A 22,506-nucleotide genomic window follows, 5' to 3' on the forward strand; every position below is an offset into this window, starting at 1 on the left:
ACAATTTTTAGCTGAATATCTCCAACACAATGTATTTACTAAAAGGAAAATTCTATCCTACCTTTTAGAAGATGTTAACCCCCATATTACTACATGCATTGCGAACTTCTTAGTAGAAGCCTATAAAATTAAATCTAGGCATACTACTGTATTTTAATTGCTGGGTGTCTACTTTTGATTAGTATTATTGGCCGCTATTTTAATTGATTGTTTATGTATTGTTTTAACTAGATTTTCAGGCCTTTGTACCTACTTTTGATTGTGAATCATTATTGCTGTGATGCCATTAAAGGTCTGAACTAGCAATTAGCAAAGCACAAAGTAATAAAAATCACCACCCTCCCAAATTATAATTAAAACATGCAAGCAGCAGAGAATATATAAGACTGCAACATAAAATTCTCAGGCATACATTCAATAAAACTCTCATGCCTGGCTTAATATCATATTTAATTTTTGTTTACTGTGTGCCATTTTAAGGGTCTGGGGGTAGACTTTAGGATTTTATCCTCAGGGCAGGGTTATAAAACAAGTCTCTTCCAGTGGCTGTAAGAAGTAATTCGACTTTTAGATCACTTTTGGGGTACACATACCCACACAAAAGTTTTTACACTCACACATTACTTGAACTCCATCGCTATTTTTTTTTTTTAAACCATTGCATTCACCACTTTGTTCTGAAAAACAGCAACGTGTAACTACTTTGCTTTTTGATCCAACTGAGCCGCCACTTATAACTTATTTACTAAATGTATGGTTCTTATTGGTTTGGTTTTAACTGTATGTATTATATTTTTTTTTTACTATGCTGTTATCCGCCTTAAGCCCGTCCTTGGGAAAGGGCGGACTATAAATCGTCAAAATAAACAATAAATAAATAAAGAGGGCACACACCCTCTTGGCCCGGGCAGCTTTCCTGCTTGTTCTATCGCAGTTCCTTCTCTCCAGCATACTACGAACTGCCAAACGCAGCGCAGACTACGGCCTATATCCTTTTTGCCTGCTGCACACCTTCCCTATCGCTCCAGCCTTAAGAAGTGAAATAGTAGCCCCCGTCACACCCACCCCACAATTATACGTATAAGAGATTTGACAACTCTGGTTCAGTCTCGCGAGATTTCCTAGCTTTCACGTGCGCGCTGAGTGTATTTTCCCCAGTTCTCGCGAGATCTTTAAGACTCGCGGAGCGCTGTCCGGCGCTTACAGCAACGGCAGTAGGAGCTTCAGGTGCCAGAACCATGGCAAACAGGGTAGCGGAAGAGAAGGTCTGGCTGGGTAGTACACGCGGCGGTCCAGCTGAGGCTGTCTGAACTGGATCCAGCGTTCGCTAAAGAAGCGGGTCCCCTCTGCGCGGATATGGAGGCGAAGCGAAAGGAACCGCGCAAGTCGTTGAGGATCAAAGTCATCTCCATGGGCAACGCGGAGGTTGGCAAGGTAAAGAGAGAGCAGGTGGGAAGGCGCGTTATTGGCCCACGGAATGCTGAGTGACTTAGGGGGAAACCAATCCGGTGCACCCATCGTATACTAGCTATTCTGACAGTTGAGGGGGGCGCAAGTTGTGCTGCCAGCTGCAAGGCTTCTGAGGAGGAGGGAAGGAGACAGGTCAAGAAAAACACAAATATAACGGGAGCTGAGGGGGAGAACGTGGTGCTTTTTACAATGCTTACAGCCCAGGCCTTTGTTATTTACTTGTAGCTTTAATTTAAAGCATTTGTATCCTGGCTTGCTCCGGAAAAGTACCATACATGGATGTTAAAGTCAAATCTGAACAATAAACAACAGCAAAAAAGAAGGATAATATAAATTGGCAGACAGATTTCATCATCATATACCTTTATCAGCATATAAATAGTCACAAAATACACAATAATCCAAGCAATAAATACAGAATGGCTGGTAGATTTCTGAAGTGACTTGACTTAGGGGGAGGTATTTGTGAATTTCCTGCGTTGATGATGATGATGATATTGGATTTATATCCTGCCCTCCACTCCGAATCTCAGAGCAGTTCACAATCTCCTTTATCTTCTCCCCCCACAACAGACATCCTGTGAGGTGGGTGGGGCTGAGAGGGCTCTCACAGCAGCTGCCCTTTCAAGGACAACCTCTGCCAGAGCTATGGCTGACCTAAGGCCATTCCAGCAGCTGCAAGTGGAGGAGTGGGGAATCAAACCCGGTTCTCCCAGATAAGAGTTCGCACACTTAAACTGACTCTCATTGTGCAGGCAGTTGGACTAGATGACCCTGGTAAGGTAAAGATAATCCCCTGTGTAAGCACCAGTCATTTCCAACTCTGGGGTGACACTGCTTTTACAACGTTTTCACGGTAGATTTTTACAGGATGGTTTGCCTTCCCCAGGCATCCGCACTTTATCCCCAGCAAGCTGGGTACTCATTTTAACAACCTTAGAAGGATGGAAGGCTAAGTCAACCTTGAGCCGGCTACCTGAACCCAGCTTCTGCTGGGATCGAACTCAGGTCATGAGCAGAGTTTGGACTGCAATACTGCAGTTTACCACTCTGCACCACAGGGCTCTAGATGACCCTGGAGGTCCCTTCTAACTATGATTCTATGACTTCAACAGCCATTTCTTTTAAAAGCCTCAGTATTGCAAACAATAAAAAACCCAAATTAACACATTTCAAGTAAACCAAGTAAAAGAGTAACAGTACTGATGATAGTTATAAATCCCTACTAGAAGCAGGTACTCATAAAAATAGTATGGAACTGGAATGAAATAACATGACTTAGTGGTGGAGCATCTGTTATTTATTTATTTGTTTTAGTATATTTCTATTCCGCCCATTCCTCGTAGGGCTCAGAGCAGAGCACAACATATAAAAACAATAATATAGAAGAAGAAGAAGATATTGGATTTATATCCCGCCCTCCATTCCGAAGAGTCTCAGAGCGGCTCACAATCTCCTTTACCTTCCTCCCCCACAACAAACACCCTGTGAGGTGGGTGGGGCTGGAGAGGGCTCTCCCAGCAGCTGCCCTTTCAAGGACAACTTCTGCCAGAGCTATGGCTGACCCAAGGCCATGCTAGCAGGTGCAAGTGGAGGAGTGGGGAATCAAACCCGGTTCTCCTAGATAAGAGTCCACACACTTAACCACTACACCAAACTAGCTCTATAAAACAATAAAAACATTTTATGAAGAAGAAGATGAAGAAGATATTGGATTTATATCCCGCCCTCCACTCCGAAGAGTCTCAGAGCGGCTCACAATCTCCTTTACCTTCCTCCCCCACAACAGTCACCCTGTGAGGTGGGTGGGGCTGGAGAGGGCTCTCACAGCAGCTGCCCTTTCAAGGACAACCTCTGCCAGAGCTATAGCTGACCCAAGGCCATTCCAGCAGGTGCAAGTGGAGGAGTGGGGAATCAAACCCGGTTCTCCCAGATAAGAACAAACAACTCAACAGCATTCAGAAGTTACAAGGGTTATCAGAGTTACAAGGCTAGTGGCTGAATGTAAGTGTATTACCAGCCTCAATGGAGATAAATGGAGGAATGTGTAAATGTGCATCTGATACAACAAACAGCAACCAAAGAGGCAGCATAACTGAAACAAGGAGATCAAAACCACTGACTGATCTAGAGTTTTATTTTATTTTATATCCCGTCCTCCCCTAACGGGCTCAGGGCAGCTAACAGTTAAAATAACAGAGTGTTAAAAACAAAGTGCAATAAAATTATTAAAACATTTGGCATGCAGAAGGTCTTAGGTTCAATCCCTGGCATCTCCAGGTAAAAGATCAGGTAGGAGGTGATACAAAAACCTCTGCCTGAGACCCTGGAGAGCTGCTGTCAGTCTGAGTAGAAAATAGGTTGATGGTGGCCCAAAGGTCTGATTTGGTATAAGGCAGTTTTATGTGTGTTCATCTTCTTTGCTTCAAAAATGTGGCTTGTTGATTCCATAAAACCTCCAAATATGTGAATCTCCCAAGTTGCATAGCAAGACATCTCAGAGAGGCCTAAGAGGAGCAGAACAGAGCAGAGCAGCTCTGATAAGCTGAGACAGCTGGAGAAGTTGCTAAGAATTTCTGCGTTTTGAAAGACTTCATTCTGAGGCTTGGGTGACTGCTGAAAAGGCTGAGTTGTGATAGCTGGGGAACTGCTGTATGTTTGGGTGAGTGGGCTAAAGGTGAAAGTGATTGATTGATTGATTGAGAGTAATTGTTGATGATTGCTTAGGAGTGGTCTGCTCCACCCTCTTTGCATTTTAAGCTGCGCCTTGCCAAAGGCTGAGCACATCTCAGAGAGGCCTAAGAGGAGCAGAACAGAGCAGAGCAGCTCTGATAAGCTGAGACAGCTGGAGAAGTTGCTAAGAATTTCTGCGTTTTGAAAGACTTCATTCTGAGGCTTGGGTGACTGCTGAAAAGGCTGAGTTGTGATAGCTGGGGAACTGCTGTATGTTTGGGTGAGTGGGCTAAAGGTGAAAGTGATTGATTGATTGATTGAGAGTAATTGTTGATGATTGCTTAGGAGTGGTCTGCTCCACCCTCTTTGCATTTTAAGCTGCGCCTTGCCAAAGGCGCGAGCCGAAGGGCGAGAGCTAAAGGGCTCTTGGCCTGGGGGCTTCCTAAGGACCAGGAACCCAGATCCCTGATTTCCTTGTTCTCCCAATAAGGTAAGTTGACCCTCCAGAAGGGGAGCCACGTAAACAACAGCATTTAAGGAGGACTGTATATTTAATATATATATCATGAAGGTAGAATGCCAGCAGGGGGGTGGGGGCTTTCCAGTGTTTTGCACTGAGTGTCACATGTATGACTATCTGCCCACAGGACAGAAGTCTTGGGTGTGTGCTCGATGCAAGGAGCTCCTGGTCCTCAGGGAACGAGTTCGTACCCTTGAGGCCGAGGTGACTGCCCTGGAGAAGCAGAGACGGTCAGTTAGGCAATTGGGGAAGACTCTCGGGGGCGTATTAGATGAGCCCCACTCTGAATGTGGCACTGATAGACAGTGCTGGGGAGGAGCCTGTGGTCATGGTGCATGTTGGCACCAACGATGTGGGGAAATGCAGTCGTGAGGTCCTGGAGGAGAAATTTAGGCTGCTAGGTGGGAGACTTAAGGCCAGGACCTCCAAGGTGGCCTTCTCGGAAGTGCTACCTGTTCCACGTGCAGGGCAGGAGAGACAGGCGCAAATTAGAAGTCTCAATGTGTGGATGAGACGATGGTGTAAGGAGGAAGGGTTTAAGTTTGTTAGGCACTGGGATGCTTTCTGGAACAAGCCGGAGCTGTACAAAAGTGACGGTCTCCACTTGTCTCCGGATGGAACCAGGCTGCTGGCGCTTAAAATCAAAAAGGTGGCAGAGCAGTTTTTAAACTAAATCTTGGGGGAAAGCCGACAGGAGATGGAATGTCTCTGGTTCGGGAGGACTCGTCTCAAAGAGATGAAGGGTTGGCTTCTATTTTTCTACCGAGTAACGGATCAGAGTTGTCCACTGTGATGGTGACAAACAGTATGGACTGTCTGCTAGAGTCTCGAGGCGGCAGGAGAGAGGTGGCGGGCCTAGCTTGCTTGGGAAATTATAAATGTTTGTATGCAAATGCTAGAAGTGTCCGAAGTAAAATTGGTGAATTGGAATGTTTAGTGTTGGGAGAAAACATAGACATTGTGGGAATTTCAGAAACTTGGTGGAATGAGGAGAATCAGTGGGACACGGTGATTCCTGGATATAAGTTATATCGGAAGGATAGGGAGGGAAGGGTTGGAGGTGGGGTGGCTCTGTATGTCAGAGAGGATATACGGTCCAGTAAGACTGAGGTCAGAGAATTAGATTCCCTTTTAGAAATGCTTTGGGTTGAAATAGAGGGCCCAAAAGGAAATTTAACTATGGGAGTTTGTTATCGCCCACCAAATCAAAAGAGAGAGGACGATTATAATATGATGGAGGGATTAAAGATAGCGGCTAAACGTAAAAACTGTGTCGTAATAGGTGATTTTAACTACCCGCAGATTGATTGGGTCAATATGTGTTCTGGTCGAGAGAAAGAGATTGAGTTTCTTGATGCTCTCAATGACTGTGCTATGGAGCAGATGGTCTCAGAACCTACCAGGGGTGGGGCGATCCTGGATCTGGTCCTAAGTAATGCCCAAGACTTAGTGAGAGACGTAAAAGTGATTGCGCCGCTTGGGAACAGTGACCATAATGTTATTGATTTCACCGTTTGTATAAATAGGGAGTTGCCCAAAAAGACCGCCACAACCACATTTAACTTTAAAAGGGGTAAATTCTCTGAGATGAGGAGGCATGTGAGGAGGAAACTGAAAGGAAAGGTAAATACGGTCAAAACCCTTGGGGAAGCTTGGAGACTATTTAAAACTATAATCCTAGAAGCTCAGATAAAATACATACCACAAGTTAGGAAAGGCACAAACAGGTATAAGAAGAGGCCAGCATGGTTAACAAACAAAGTAATGGAAGCTGTAAAAGGTAAGAAGGACTCCTTTAAGCGGTGGAAAACCAGTCCAAGTGAGATTAATAAAAGGGAACACAGGCAGTGGCAAATCAAATGCAAGACTGTGATCAGGCAGGCAAAAAGGGACTATGAGGAGCATATTGCAAAAAACATAAAGACCAACAATAAAAATTTCTTCAAATATATTAGAAGTAGGAAACCAGCCAGGGAAGCAGTGGGGCCCTTGGATGACCATGGGGTAAAAGGATTACTGAAGGAGGATGGGGAAATGGCTGAGAAGCTGAATGCATTTTTTGCCTCCGTCTTCACCGTGGAAGATGAGAAGTGTTTGCCCGCCCCAGAACCACTAATATTGGAAGGGGTGTTGAAAGACCTGAGTCAGATTGAGGTGACAAAAGAGGAGGTCCTACAACTGATAGACAAATTAAAAACTAATAAGTCACCGGGTCCGGATGGCATACATCCGAGAGTTCTGAAAGAACTCAAAGTTGAACTTGTGGATCTTCTAACAAAACTCTGTAATCTTTCATTGAAATCTGCCTCTGTTCCTGAGGACTGGAAGGTAGCAAATGTCACCCCCATCTTTAAAAAGGGTTCCAGAGGAGATCCAGGAAATTACAGGCCAGTCAGTCTGACTTCAATACCGGGAAAGTTGGTAGAAACAATTATCAAGGACAGAATGAGTAGGCACATTGATGAACACGGGTTATTGAGGAAGACTCAGCATGGGTTCTGTAAGGGAAGATCTTGCCTCACTAACCTGTTACATTTCTTTGAGGGGGTAAACAAACTTGTGGACAAAGGAGACCCGATAGATGTTGTTTACCTTGACTTCCAGAAAGCTTTTGATAAAGTTCCTCATCAAAGGCTCCTTAGAAAGCTTGAGAGTCATGGAGTAAAAGGACAGGTCCTCTTGTGGATCAAAAACTGGCTGAGTAATAGGAAGCAGAGAGTGAGTATAAATGGGCAGTCTTCGCAGTGGAGGACGGTAAGCAGTGGGGTGCCGCAGGGCTCGGTACTGGGTCCCATGCTCTTTAACTTGTTCATAAATGATTTAGAGTTGGGAGTGAGCAGTGAAGTGGCCACATTTGCGGATGACACTAAATTGTTCAGGGTGGTGAGAACCAGAGAGGATTGTGAGGAACTCCAAAGGGATCTGTTGAGGCTGGGTGAGTGGGCGTCAACGTGGCAGATGCGGTTCAATGTGGCCAAGTGCAAAGTAATGCACATTGGGGCCAAGAATCCCAGCTACAAATACAAGTTGATGGGGTGTGAACTGGCAGAGACTGACCAAGAGAGAGATCTTGGGGTCGTGGTAGATAATTCACTGAAAATGTCAAGGCAGTGTGCGTTTGCAATAAAAAAGGCCAACGCCATGCTGGGAATTATTAGGAAGGGAATTGAAAACAAATCAGCCAGTATCATAATGCCCCTGTATAAATCGATGGTGCGGTCTCATTTGGAGTACTGTGTGCAGTTCTGGTCGCCGCACCTCAAAAAGGATATTATAGCATTGGAGAAAGTTCAGAAAAGGGCAACTAGAATGATTAAAGGGCTGGAACACCTTCCCTATGAAGAAAGGTTGAAAAGCTTAGGGCTCTTTAGCTTGGAGAAACGTCGACTGAGGGGTGACATGATAGAGGTTTACAAGATAATGCATGGGATGGAGAAAGTAGAGAAAGAAGTACTTTTCTCCCTTTCTCACAATACGAGAACTCGTGGGCATTCGATGAAATTGCTGAGCAGACAGGTTAAAACGGATAAAAGGAAGTACTTCTTCACCCAAAGGGTGATTAACATGTGGAATTCACTGCCACAGGAGGTGGTGGCGGCCACAAGCATGGCCACCTTCAAGAGGGGGTTAGATAAAAATATGGAGCAGAGGTCCATCAGTGGCTATTAGCCACAGTGTGTGTGTGTGTGTGTGTGTGTGTGTGTATATATATATATATATATATATATATATATATATATATATATATATATATATATATATATTTGGCCGCTGTGTGACACAGAATGTTGGACTGGATGGGCCATTGGCCTGATGTAACATGGCTTCTCTTATGTTCTTAAGACACTACTGCTAAGAAGGCCTTGCTTCTTAACAATTGATGACTGATGGTTCAGACCAGTGGTCCATCTAGTCTAGAATCCTGTTTCACACAATAGCCAGTCAATGCCCCCTCATTGCCTTCCAGCACTGGTATTCAAAGGTTTCATGACTGGATGTCAAACCCCATTTTAAAGCTTCCTGCACTTGTGATCATCACTATATCATGTGGCGATGAATTCCACAGGGTAACTGCACTCTGAGTGAAGAAGTGCTTCCTTTTGTCTGTCTGAAGCATCTTTCCTATGAAGAACAGCTGAAAGGTCTGAAACTTTAGTTTAGAAAAAAAAAGCTAAGGGTGGGCATGATAGAGATCTGTACAAATATACAAAAATATATAAAAATGGAGAAAATAGGTAGAGGGAGCTTTCCCCCCAGCTCTCATAATACTAGAATTTAAGGGGCATCCAATGATGCTGGTTAATTAAATTGTGGAATTCACTGCCAGTGGAGACCATGGCCACAGATGGCTTTAAAAGGGGATCAGACAGATTAATCAATGCCTGCTAACTTTGGTGAGTAAGGAGAACCTCCATATTAAGTGGCAATAACCTCTGACATGCAGTGTTAGGAGATAAGTCCAAAGGAAAGCCTTGGCCACTGTGCCATTGCTGTTACCCTCCAGGGCAACTGGTTGACTGCTTTGTGATATATACTGATGTTACACTGGCTGTGATAAGGGAATTTTACTTTTACTCTTAGGACCTAAACTGGAAGGTATATATTGGCAATATTACTATTTCCAGTATATGCAGTTGCTGCTGACATAAGGCCAGACACATTTGTGGCCTCCCAATGTTTTTATTTTGGCTCATTCATTTCCAGATTGGAACATTCTGGATGACCATCTGACAGCAATGCTGATCCTGTGAATTTAGGGGAAGATATTTGTGACTTTCCTGCATTGTGCAGGGGTTGGACTAAATGACCCTGGGGGTCCCTTCCTACTCTATGATTGTATAACTTTTTGTAATAAATGTGTACTTTTGTCTTTAACTATTGCTTTTTAAAAACTTTTGTCCCCTTGCTAGTGCTCAAAACATCCTTTGGAGGTTTTTGTTGTGGCTACTGTGTGAAATAGAATGTGGGCCGGGATGGACCACTAGATTGATCCACAGAGCTCTTCTTATGAATCTATTGCCCATTGATTTTACTGGACATATTCCCAACTTCTAGTGTTAAAGAAGAGGGAGAAAAAGTTCTTTGAATCCATGTTCTCTTCAACATGTATAATTTATGAATTTTATTGTGGGTTCCCTTAGTTATTTTAAAATTAAAATGCCCCAAACTCTTTTACCATTCTGTCTAGGAATGTGCTTCTGTCCTTTGTCCTGTCAACCTAACATTACATAATGCTGGCACTTAGAGGAGGGTAGTATTGGATGACATAAGCATTGGTGTGCAAATGCCTTGTCTAGAAGCAGTGAAAGGTCCAACGGACTACAGAAATTTAGGAGCTACTGCAGAAAAGATTTGACCCTGATTACCGTTTGTCTCATTTCTGATACCCTCTAGTGATCGCCACAAATTCATGTGAAGTAGACAGCTTCTTGGATATTGTGCTTCAAAACCATATAGGTCAAAACAAAGTATTTAAGCTTATTTCTAGACAATATTCCCCAACATATATCTTCAAGTAAAGGGAATAATGACCAATAAGAATGTCTGTCGCCCAGACTGTCAAGCATGGTAGAATTCCACTGGTAATTGATTGTTTTAGGGTCCTCCATAAAGCTGGCCTGTGAAATATCATGGAGGACCAAGGTCTATTAACTCTGTTATTCTTTCTCCCTCCCCCTTCTCGCTCTATTGCTTGTGAAGTAGAAGTAGAGAGAAACGAAACTAACTTGAGAAAGAGTAATCAGCACCTTCCCATACATTCCTGTTAGGGAGTGTGGCACATCTGGGGAAAGCAAGGACGGAGTCCTGATAACGCTATGAGAATGTAGACATTTATGATAGTTTATGTGTGAGAGTGCATCCTTCGCCCCCACCTTTTGGAATCCTTTTGAAGTATGCCTTAAAAGTATTGTATCAATGTATTTTTAGCATCACTCTCAAGAATCTGTTACACAGAAAGTATCGGTCTATCAATAAACGTAGTTTTGTATCAAACCTGACTCGTCATTGAAACCGCATGCTTGACACAGACCTGGATAGCCCAGGCAAGCTCAATCTCGTCAGATCTCAGAAGCTACGCAGGGCCTATCCTGGCAAGTACTTGGAGGGAAGACCTCCAAAGAATACCAGGGCTAGGACACAGAGGCACTTCTTCAAAGGCCCCAGCCCCAGCAGGGGTCACCAGAAGCCAACCATGACTTCCAGGCATGCATGCACACACATAAACAAAATACTCACCATTTTTTTTAAAAAATAGAACATATAGGAATGTCTGTCATTCAGCACGTAACAGGCTAGCAAGATAGGAGATTGTTGTGCTTGATTGGTTCCAAATGCTTTATGAATAGTTAGTTTCAAAGAACCTGTTAGGTTGTATTTTTAGCCCCTCCCCTTATATCAGAATTTGTATTTCAAATATTTTTATTATTTACATTGTTCTTAAACATAAGTGTTGCTTACAAATATACTTATGTTACAGAAAAATGGGTTGTAGGCTCCCTTACATTTTTGAAAATCAGACTGATTAGCAAACCGAAGTGGGAGAAATGGAATGAAACCAAATAAGTAAAGCATCCATAATTTTCCAGTGAAACAGCAGAAGAAAGTATTCTACTGCTGTTTTATTTTACTTACGTAGTTAACAAACTGCACACTTATACTGCCTTATATATGCCTTATACTGAGTTAGTATCGTCTGCTCTGACTGGAAGCAGCTCTTTCACATAATTTACTATCTGAGCCTTTTAACTGGAGATTTCAGGGATTGAACCTACGAGCTTTGCATGCAAAGCAAGGTATGCCCCTTTGCCCTATCTCTCATGCAGATCTGCAAACAGAGTACAGTCCGAAAAAAACAAAAATAAGATGTCATCCATTTCCTCTGGATAACATACATACTCTGGGCAGCTTTTCTCTCTTCTCTTTCTATCACCCTCTTGATTTCTGAAGCTGCAGCTCTTCATGTTTTCAGTGGAGTTCCCTGGACTAGAGGAAGGAGAGACATGTCTGGCTTTGCCTCTGATACTTGGTAAGGTTCCTTAGCATTGTTTAAAGAGATGAAACAGGAAATTGTCATCTGAATTTTTGGCAGGGTGTAGTATTTCAAAATGGGAAGATTCAGTGTTTTGGGTTGCACGTTTTGTTTTCATTTGCTTAAGTCTAAAAGGTCGTATACTCATGCAGGGGATTTTTTTCTTTTGAAAAAAGATCAGAATAGTCTTTACAAACTTCAGAAGGCAATGGGAGCTGAATAGACAACTTGGCCAACTGGGTAAAATTTACTCTTGTTTTATTTTTTAGAGCTGTATTATAAAAAGATACTGTGAAAAGAGATTTGTGCCGAAGTACCTTGCAACAATTGGCATTGATTATGGCGTCACAAAGTAAGTTCTCCTCTCTTGTGACAGACAATAAACATGTAATAATAGAAAATTCAGTGTGGGAATCAAGGAAAAATGCACAGATGTATGAATGTGTGAGAGTGGTTACAAGCCATGCTCTGATTGAGATGCATGATTGTGGTGGTCAGAGATTCTGCTACCATAATGGCAGAAACTCTTGTTTAGGAACAGTTGCTGTATCTGTGAGAATCGTGAAGCATAATATGCTCTTCATAAAGATACATCCTTGGAAGATAGTTGGGGCACTTTCACATGGAGATTTTGAATCTTCAAGATCTTAATTGTGATGGCAGTGAAAGTCTCAGTGAAAAGTAATGGAAGGAAATAACACTGACTGCTTTTGTTTTTCATGCCCCAGCTCCTTTTTGGAGTTAGCAGCATACTTCTCAGATGAGCTTGTTGTCCAATTTTAAACAAATATAACATAATTAGTCTGTTCTTGTGCCTCCTCTCCTAGGTAGCGTGCTTAATTATTAACTGTATCATATTAAAATAAAGTGAAAAGAAGCTTTTAGTGCCTGTTCTTGGATCTGATGGCTTCCTCCCTTTCACTTTCAGAGTGCAGGTCCGAGACAGAGAAATTAAAGTGAATATCTTTGACATGGCTGGGCATGCCTTCTTCTATGAGGTAAGGTAATGAGAACTGGGTGATGATGAGGCCAAGGCTCAGAACCAGAGACTCCTGGCTCTGGGAATCTAGATTACTTCATGGTTTGTAGGCCAAGAAATCAAGTCTTAACTTCTGCTAAAGGATCTCAGATGGTAGCTTCCTCTGCTTGAGACCCTGGAGAGCTACTGTGAGTCTGAGTAGACAGTACATGGGACTTCCATGTGTCTTCAGCACAGCTCTTTACTCAATACAGAAGCTAACGTAGTTGCTATTCCTGCAGCTGGGTTGGATATACGTTTTAATAAGCCATGTTTGTTAATGGCTGAGACTCACTTCATTATTATATCATGAACTGGAGAGCTGTAACTAATTTGTACATTGGCTTGCAACCAGAACAGTTGCAGGTTGGAAATTATGTGGAAACACGTAGTAAATGTCCAGCTATAGCTGGGAGACAGGTCATGCTTATCCTATGGTACTCATATTTTGACATGCTTATTTTTAAAAAATTGGAGGGAGTGGGACTGGTGGAACCTATGGTACCAAAAAATAATGAATATGGGCTTATATAAACTTCCTTTTTTAAAGTGTTCATGTTTGTCATCCATTCTGTCATGCTCAAGTGTGCTGTCTTATCTGTATTAAACCATAAGTATAAAGTGATCATATCCCTTTACTTCTAGATAGAGGACACTTCCCCCCTTATCTACATCTTCTGCCCATTCTCAGGCACTTCGCACCATTTCTAGAATGAGCATTATGGTGTGAGATTACCTGTTTCTCCAGTGTTGCTCCCAATTCAGTATAGATGCTAACACAGCTGTCAGTCCTCTGTTCAGTTGGTTGTATGTTGGGATGCATGTGATCCCGTAGACTCTGCACCAGTTGCTTGTGGTACTTGAGGTCAGTTCTTTTCCTTAGAACATCCTGATGGTCCAGAGTAACAATCTGCTTTGGTTCTATTTTCTGTATAGGTGCGCAATGAATTTTATAAAGACACCCAGGGTGTGATCCTAGTGTATGACGTTGGGCAGAAGGAGTCATTTGATTCCCTCGATTCATGGCTTGCTGAGATGAAGCAGGAACTTGGACCACATGGAAACATGGAAAACATTGTGTTTGTGGTTTGTGCCAACAAGGTAAGCCAAGAGGAGCATAAAATATTGAATCTCTGCTGTTAGTGTTGTTCTCTAGCAGAGACCCTCAAATCATAGAACACTGTTTAATTGAGAGCCTCTGTTAATATGAATTATGGACTTTAAAAAAGGATCAGACAAATTAATGGAGGACTGGTCAACACTTATTAAGCATTGTAACTAAAATGGCGCCTTCATGTTCTGACTATACCATGAATGGATTCACTTGCTACCTGAAGTGATTATTGTTATTTTATTGTTTTTTATCATCTGGGGAATATTTTATTGGAAGGTGGGTTAATAGTTTTCTAAATATACAAAATAATAAAAATACAAAAAATAATAAAATTCATTACAAGGGAATAGCCAATTATTATATGATTTATACACAACAACTTAGATTATTATATGTTTCAGTCATTTTGCCTTGGGTCACAGAATCTACAAAGAATCCCAAACTTCCACAGCTTGATTTGTCTTCAGATAAACTGTGTATAGCTTCTTTGATGTTTATTGTATCATAGTGGCAAGTAGTCAGAAAGATTTTCTGTTATTTTTTGTTGCTGTTCATAGGATACAAAAGGTATAAAGATGTTTATAGTGTCCTAAATCAGAAATGTCAGGTTAGTCTGCTTAAGTTGCATATTTTAAATAATTTTGCATGATATGTAAATTACAAGGCCTAGATCTGTGTGACTAAAGCAGGCCTTGACAAATTCTCTGTAGAGTTAGGATCCAGAATAATTTTTCTGCTCTCATGGTTTTGTAGATTAATGAACATGCTTTCTAATACTTGCTAATGCAAAACCTAATGTTCTCAATAGACATACATATTCAGGCCTCCAGTTTCCAGTTTACTTAATTCACTGCAAATATTACTTTATATCATTTCATGCCACAAATATCCACTTTGAACAATGAGGATTGCTTTCCAAAGCTAGCCAAGTCCCCCCAGTTATGGATGGGGAAGGTGACATTGTTAAGAGCTGTTGACAGCTGCCATGATAAAATTTCTAGGCACCATGGCAACTTGGTATGGTAATCCTAAACCAGGGGTGGCCAAATTTTTAAGAATCACATAGAACAAATGTTAGATATTGGAGAGCTGCAAGACATGAACACAGCCAGACTCACTCTGGCCCACCAGCTCCCAAGATGCTGACTACGCCCTGTCCAATTCACTGTACAGTTGTACATTATACAAAGAAAGCAAGAGAGAGCATCAGGCAAGAATTTATTTCAATTCTCTAGCACAGCTAATTTATTTCAATTTTTAATCTTTGATGGTAATAAACTGAACTACTAAATAACTAGAACTGCTTATTTCCTGAAACTTTTATTGAAAGTGATATATTTTGGCAAGCATTATCTAGCTCCTTCAATTGGAAACAAATGAGAAAGAAAGGAAGAGAGACAAAAAGAAAATAGATGGGCAGGGAGGAAGAGGAAAGGAAAAAAGAGAGAAAGAAAGGTGAAAAGAAAACAAATAGATGGGGGAATGAGGAAGAAAGGGGGAAACCGAGATAAAGAGAAACAACAAAAGCAAACAGATGAGGGGATGGGAGGGGAGGGAGGGAAAAAGGTTGTGGAGGTGGAAAGAAAGCAACTTTAACTTTAAATGTGTCCAAGCTCCCCAGGCTGGCTTGGCTTGGAGAAGGGATTTAAAGAGACAAATGCCTTCTCCAAGATGGCTGACAGGGCAGTGAGGCCTTTGAGAGCCACACAATATGTATGAAATAGCTGCATGTGGCTCCTGAGCCACAGTTTGGCCACCTCTGCCCTGAAATCTCTCTGAAACTATGAGGGCAAGAAATATTTAGGCATTTTCTAATATCTGACAGGTGCTCTGCCTCTACAATTGTACCTGGGTGGTAAACCTGTGTCACAAAGATGCCTGCTTTGTGAATAAGAAGTGTTGGACCTTAAGACCTTCTCACAAAGAGAGGCTAACACAGGCTTGAAAGTCAGTTTGAAAAACAGGCTCACAATCCTCTCTTACTTGTGTTTCAGATTGATTGTGCCAAGCTCCGTTCTGTGGATGAGAGTGAAGGGAGACTGTGGGCAGAAAGCAGGGGCTTTCTTTATTTTGAGACCTCAGCGCAGACGGGAGAGGGAATCAATGAGATGTTCCAGGTACAAACTGACATGCTAAATGTGGCAGTCTTCCCAACACCTCCTCACTGGCTTCCATTGATTGGCAAATTGCAAGCTCTCCATAACGAAAGCTCTGAAGTGGTACTTTTGGGCCTGTATGTGAGAGGTGCTTCTATTTCTGTCAGCCTAGCAGCCTGGAAACTCAGTTAACATAACACTGAAGCAGAATTGCTTCTGCTGAGATTTTATTTATTTATTTATTTGCGTTTTTGTACCACCCATCCTACTCAAGCCCCATGGTGCAGTTCAAACTCTGCTCACAGCCTGAATTCAATCCTGATGGAAGGTGGGTTCAGGTAGCTGGCTCAAGGTTGATTCAGTCTTCCATCCTTCCGAGGTCAGTAAAATGAGTACCCAGCTTGCTGCGAGTAAAGTGTAGATGACTGGAGAAGGCAATGGCAAACCACCCTATAAAAAAGTCTGCCAAGAAAACGTGATGTGATGTCATCCCATGGGTTGGTAATGACTCGGTGCTTGCACAGGGGACTACCTTTTATCTTTTTTACCACTCATCCTCAGGGCTCAAGGTGGTGTATGTGGTCCTTACCCCTCCCTTTTTGTTTTCATGATAACCCAGTGAGCTTCATAGCTGACCTTTTAATCTCTCTCTGCTGGATTCTGGTTATCTAGCTATTCTGTAGCGCCATGCATTTTCTCCCTCTTCCTTTTGGATAATATATGGCAGGGACCTTTCTATTCTGCTCTTTCGGATTTAAAATTGGCAACACTCTTCACCCTTATACCCCAGAAGGTTTACTTTTAGAATGTATAAGATGAAGAACAATACTTCCATCCTTTTTGGAACATATCCCGTATGCTTCTGCATGAATCACTGATCCTGGTGGATCACTTCATTGGAAGGGCTCACAAAGAGGCAGAACAAGCAGCCTGTTCTTAGGTTAGTTAATTCTGATAGTGTTCTGCTTTGGAAGTGATAGAATGAGGCCATCATTCCCAAAGCCAGAGGCACAGCTGAATTTCTCTATGCACCCGAGTAGGGTTGCTAGCCTCCAGATGTGGCCTGGAGATCTTCTGGAATCATAAATGATCTGTGAATGACATCATCAGTTCCCATGGAAAAAATGACTGCTTTGGAGAATGGACTGAATGGCACTAGACCCTACTGAAGTTCCTTTCCTCCCCAAACCCTGCCTTTCTGAAACCTCATCTTCCAATTCTCCAGGAATTTCCAAGCCCAGAATTGGCCGTCCTGCATTCTGAATGGAAGTAGGCAAGGCCAGAACTGTGAATCATGCAGAGACACAGAAGCTAGCCTTCTCTATGAATGAGTGCTTTGGGCTCACTTTTAATTAATTTATTTTGATGGCAGCTCAGAGGTCTCATTGTGTGAAAGTTTTCTTTAAAAGGTCTTGCAAATCCAAAATGCGTTAGGCTTCCACAACAAGCTCTTTCTTCAGCTTCTGGTTCTTCTCCATCTCCTTTTTCCCCCTCTGCTTTTTGGTGCTGCCTCTTTTTGCTTCTACAAGCTTGGTCTCCTCCACCTGAATGGGTCCTTTCTGCTGCTTCATCTACCATCCAGCCGGCTGAAGAGCTCCTGTTTCTGTACTGCAGCAGTGTGGGGGCAGCCTACAGGAGCAATCCTTTGCCACTGCCTGTTTAGAGGTTGAGGGGGAGATGGCAGGGAATTGCTCCTTCTTACTGTCAGATGGATATGTTGCAAACGATGTGTGAGGGACCACGCAGAGTCGCAGGCATGCTGCTAGGTGATGTTTATTATTTCAAGTGCCTGATTCATGCTTTACACAATCCCAGAGTGAATCGCAAAGAATCCCAGTCTTAGAACACCGCACATCCTTACAAGAGTCCAATCCTTTCTGGCTGTATGGCAGTGCTTGGGCGAGCACAAGCATGAACTCATGATCTCCAAAGGTGGTAGCTGTCCCTGCTTCCTTGACATCATTCTGCCTTGAAACCTCAGCAGTGGCCTCCTGTTCTCAAGTGTCCATACCTAGTTGCTTCTTATTGCAGCTTAAATCTGCCGCTCTGCCACTTGGCTGATGTGTGCACAGGTGGCCCCTTCCTTGTCAGGCTCAGTTGGGCTGCTGTCAGCACCTTACACCAGGACTTTCTTTCCCATAGCCTCATTGCCTCATACTATACTTATTGTATTTATATATGCTTATTTTTTATTTATATCCTTCTTTTTTCTGTAATTGGGACCCAAAGCAGTTTATAGCATTGTTTCTTGCCCCCTCCATTTATCCCCACAGCAGCAACCTCGACAGGTAGGTTAAGCTGACAGGTAGGTTAAGCCCAAGGTCACCACACAAGTTTCTATGACAGAGCATGAATTCCAACTCAGTTTTCCCAGTTCTAGTCTAACTAGTCTAACTAGCATTCCACACCAGCTCTCAAATTGAGTTTAGAGGATGCATGCCACAGTGTTAACATCTTCCAAACCCAGTTCCTCATCTCCATTTTAGACCTCAGGCTGAAGCAAACATCAAGCCATCTCCTTCTCTGCAGCAGCCTTTGTCCCTCTCATGTGCTCTGTCCTCTACTGCTAGGAATGTGCCTTTTATTTATTTATGCTCCACTTTTCTCCTCCATGGGGACTCAAAATGCCTCATGACATTCTCCCCTTCTCCATTTTATCTTTGTAGCACAAGGGTTGTGCCATTTGTGGGCCTTAGCCCTGTCAGTTTGGGACAGAAGTTCCAAAAGTAATTCTTCTGCAAGAATTGGGAGGGGGTGTGTGTCTGTAATTACTGCTTTAACTTTTATTCTGCTTGCATATTTAATGGGGTTTTATGTTTTTGTTACCCAACCTGAGCTTTTAGAATGGGGTAGATTATGCATTGAATAAATAAGATGAGTATGGGAAGGGGGCATTCCTCCCCCTTTGTTTCCTTCCCCTTCCCTCTGCTGCTCTCTGTGACTTGCCTGGAGCAGCTCTGGGCAGGTCTCCCCATCTTTCCCTTTTTGGGGTGCACCTGATGTGGCTCCAGGCAGGGCTCTCCTGGACTGTTAAAGGCAAGTGCATTGTTTACACATGCGCAGACAACACTTTTTTATTCAGCGGAAAATTTAACCCTGTCCCAATGTTTAAACTTAAATATCCACAGGTAGGGGTAACATTTGGGAATTAGTTATGTAGATTACACATTAATAAATAACAGGGCTTTTTTGTAGCAGGAACTCCTTTGGATATTAGACCACACACCCCTGATGTGGCCAATCCTCCAAGAGCTTACAGTAAAATGCTAAAGGTAGTCCCTTGTGCAAGCACCAGTCATTTCTGACTCTGGGGTGATGTTGCATCACGATGTTTTTACAACAGACTTTTTATGGGGTGGTTTGCCATTGCCTTCCCCAGTAATCTACACTTAACCCCCAGCAAGCTGGGTCCTTACCTACCTTGGAAGGCTGTAATAAGAGCCCTATAAGCTCTTGTAAGATTGGCTACATCAGGGGTGTGTGGCATGATATGCAAAGGAGTTCCTGCTACAAAAAAATAATACCTAGTTCTGCAACAGATTAGTTCTCCCACATGCACACCTCTGCTACATGGGGGAAACTAAGGAGAGTCCAAGAGAGGAAGGAGCAATATGATATGGAGAAAGCTTTTTACTTGGTCTGGTTGACAAAATCAGGATTGTTAAGCAGCAGCCTTTCACCATACTATTCTAACCACCATCTGCATGCTTGCAGACCTTCTACTCTGCTATTGTTGATTTGTGTGACAATGGTGGAAAGCGCCCCACATCCAGCATGAGCATCAGTTTCACCAAAGAGCAAGCAGACACCATCCGGAGGATCCGTAGCAGCAAGGACAGCTGGGACATGTTGGGTGTCAAGCCAGGGGCTACAAGGTAACAACGGTTCTGGCCTTTAGACAAGAATTAATCTTCAGAAGCGTATGAAGCCAAGAAGACTGTTGTCCAGCCAGGGAACTAGGGCTGAGGAGAGTGGGAGGAGATGGAGGACAAAGCCATGGGCTTGGGACCTGTGAAGGGAAATATTTCCTGGAAGTAGAGAGGAGAAGCCAGTTTCTTTGTGTAGGAAGTTTGACAGGCAATAATTCCTTTTTGTACTTAGGTATCTGTGATAGGTCTGTCAAAACCCTCCCACTGCCAATGACCATCCCTTTCTCTGCTGCTTGTGTGGCTACAGGTGTCCAGAACCCATCACCATGATGATGTTTGAGAATCTCATGCACCATTGGCTTCTATCCCCACCCTGTCATCCAAATAAAGGAGAACACAGCAAAGCAGACTGGCTGCCATGGCACTGTTTAGCTTCTCAGCTGCTACTGCAGCACTGAAAAGGCTTAAGGGTAGAGGGCCTGCTTTGCATGCAGAAAGTCCCAGGCTCATTCCCTGGTAACCACTGGTGAATTATGAGAGCTAGTATAGAATAGTAACAGTGAGACTGAACTGCAAATCAGGAATTGTGTGTGTTAAGTGTCATAAAATAGCTTCTGACTATGGTGACCCTATGAAATAATGAGTTCCAAAATACCCTATTGTGAATAGCATGGTTCATGTCTTGCAAACCTAGGCCTGTGGCTTCTCTTATTGAGTACATCTGTCTCATAATGGATCTTCAACTTCTGCTGCTACTATTGTCTTTTACATTGTATCTTGTCTTCTCATAATGTGACAGAAGTATGACAGCCTCAGTTTGATCATTGTAGCTTCTAGGGAGAGTTCAGGCTGGATCTGATTTAGAACCCACTTATTTGGCTGTCCACAGAACTCTCATGCAACACCACATTTCAAATGAATCAGCTTTCTTCCTGTCAGCTTTTTTCATTGTTTCACTTTTACACCCTTACATAGTAATGAGGAATCATAGAATCATAGAGTTGGAAGGGACCTCCAGGGTCATCTAGTCCAACCCCCTGCACAATGCAGGAAATTCACAAATACCGCCTTCCCTGCAAATTCACAGGATCTGCATTGCTGTCAGATGGCCATCCAACCTCTATTTAAAAACCTCCAAAGAAGGAGAGCCCACCACCTCCCGAGAAAGCCTGTTCCACTGAGGAACTGCTCTAACTGTCAGGAAGTTCTTCCTAACGTTGAGCCAGAGAGTTTTGATTTAATTTCAACCCATTGGTTCTGGTCCTACCTTCTGGGGCCACAGAAAACAATTCAGCACCATCCTCTATATGACAGCCATTCAAGTACTTGAAGATGGTGATCATATCACCTCTCAGTTGCCTTCTCCCCAGGCTAAACATCCCCAACTCCTTCAATCTTTCTTCGTAAGACATGGTCTTCAGACCCCTCACCATCTTCATTGCCCTCCTTTGTACCCGTTCCAGCTTGTCTTTATCCTTCTTAAAATGTGGTGCCCAAAACTGGACACAATACTCCAGGTGTGGTGTTACCAGAGCAGAGTAAAGCGATACCATCATTTCATGTGATCTGGACACTATACTTCTGTTAATACAGCCCAATATTGAATTTGCCTTTTAAGCCACTGCATCATACTGTTGACTCATGTTGAGCATATGGTCCACTAAGACCCCTAGATCCTTTTCACACATACTACTGTCCAGACAAGTCTCCCCTATCTTATAACCATGCATGGGTATGTGTTATCTTGGTTTTGGTCACCAGCAACACATTGCCAGCAAGGATATTTTCTAGCTCCTTCATGGCTGCCCTTGAGGAGTTATTGCCAGGAGCACTGAGGCCTTCTACTTCAGAAAGTCAGAATCTATGAGCCAGTGTGCAGAGCCAAATTCTACATAGCTTTTCCCAGTTTAATTCTGTGATACCATGACCCTAGCCCGCAGCGTCCTGCTCACTTCTGTTAATACCTATAATCATGGCCACAATTCTTACTAAGCTGTTGTCTTGCTGTCCAGGGATGAGGTGAACAAGGCCTATCGGAAGCTGGCAGTGCTGCTCCATCCGGATAAATGCATGGCCCCCGGCAGTGAGGATGCCTTCAAAGCTGTTGTCAATGCACGGACTGCTTTGCTCAAAAATATCAAGTAAAATGGGAAAGGAGGGGAAGAGGCTTTCCCAAGTGCCAGTGATCAACACCCACCAGAGAAGATTACCCCTCTTCCTGCTGATCTTCCTGCAGAAACGATGAGGGTTGACTCCTCTGTGTGCACATATAGTGAGGAATGGGTAGGGGCAGTTCCCTTCACCTTGTGCACTTCACTCATCCAAAACTGTTCCCTCCACTTCAGTAACCAACTTGGTGGAGATTGCACCTCTGTGATGGATTCCTGAATGTCTTGGCGCTGTAATTATATTCCCTTGTTGAGAAATTTGCCTTGGATTGGGCTGATCCTAAAATACAGGAAATATTTATTTAGTTTAGTTTTTTGTGGCGAGGTTTCTTACTATGGTATCTTTGTGTTTTGTTATCTCAAACTTGGTGCTCTAAATTTTAACCTGATCTGACACTGCAGTGCTGCTGCTTCTTGGCCCTATATCTGGCAGTTTGCCTTTCCATTTGAATTGCCTTTTGGGCCCTCTTCCTCAATGATTGGCCAGCATCTGCATTTCCTGTTACCTTAGTGTGTATGCTGGATCTCAGAGGCCCTTTTCCAGCTGT

General features: G+C 43.1%; 1 protein-coding gene across 2 annotated transcripts; it reads left to right on the forward strand.

Annotated features, from left to right (window-relative positions):
* Positions 1–1,173: 1,173 nt before the first annotated feature.
* On the forward strand, positions 1,174–22,268 carry DNAJC27 (DnaJ heat shock protein family (Hsp40) member C27). 2 transcript variants are annotated; one of them, XM_060250165.1, is made up of 7 exons: positions 1,174–1,434; positions 11,963–12,045; positions 12,622–12,691; positions 13,648–13,812; positions 15,820–15,942; positions 19,636–19,796; positions 21,803–22,268. In XM_060250165.1, exons 1-7 carry the CDS (start codon positions 1,357–1,359, stop codon positions 21,933–21,935), a joined length of 813 nt encoding a protein of 270 aa, XP_060106148.1. In that variant the 5' UTR covers positions 1,174–1,356; the 3' UTR covers positions 21,936–22,268. The 2 variants fall into 2 exon arrangements, with proteins under 2 accessions (XP_060106148.1, XP_060106158.1); XM_060250175.1 differs by lacking the exon at positions 19,636–19,796 and having other exon boundaries at positions 1,182–1,434; positions 21,803–21,938.
* The last annotated feature ends 238 nt before the right edge of the window (positions 22,269–22,506 follow it).

Source organism: Heteronotia binoei, chromosome 1, assembly GCF_032191835.1.
Source record: "Heteronotia binoei isolate CCM8104 ecotype False Entrance Well chromosome 1, APGP_CSIRO_Hbin_v1, whole genome shotgun sequence".
NCBI classification, from domain to species: Eukaryota; Metazoa; Chordata; class Lepidosauria; order Squamata; family Gekkonidae; genus Heteronotia; species Heteronotia binoei.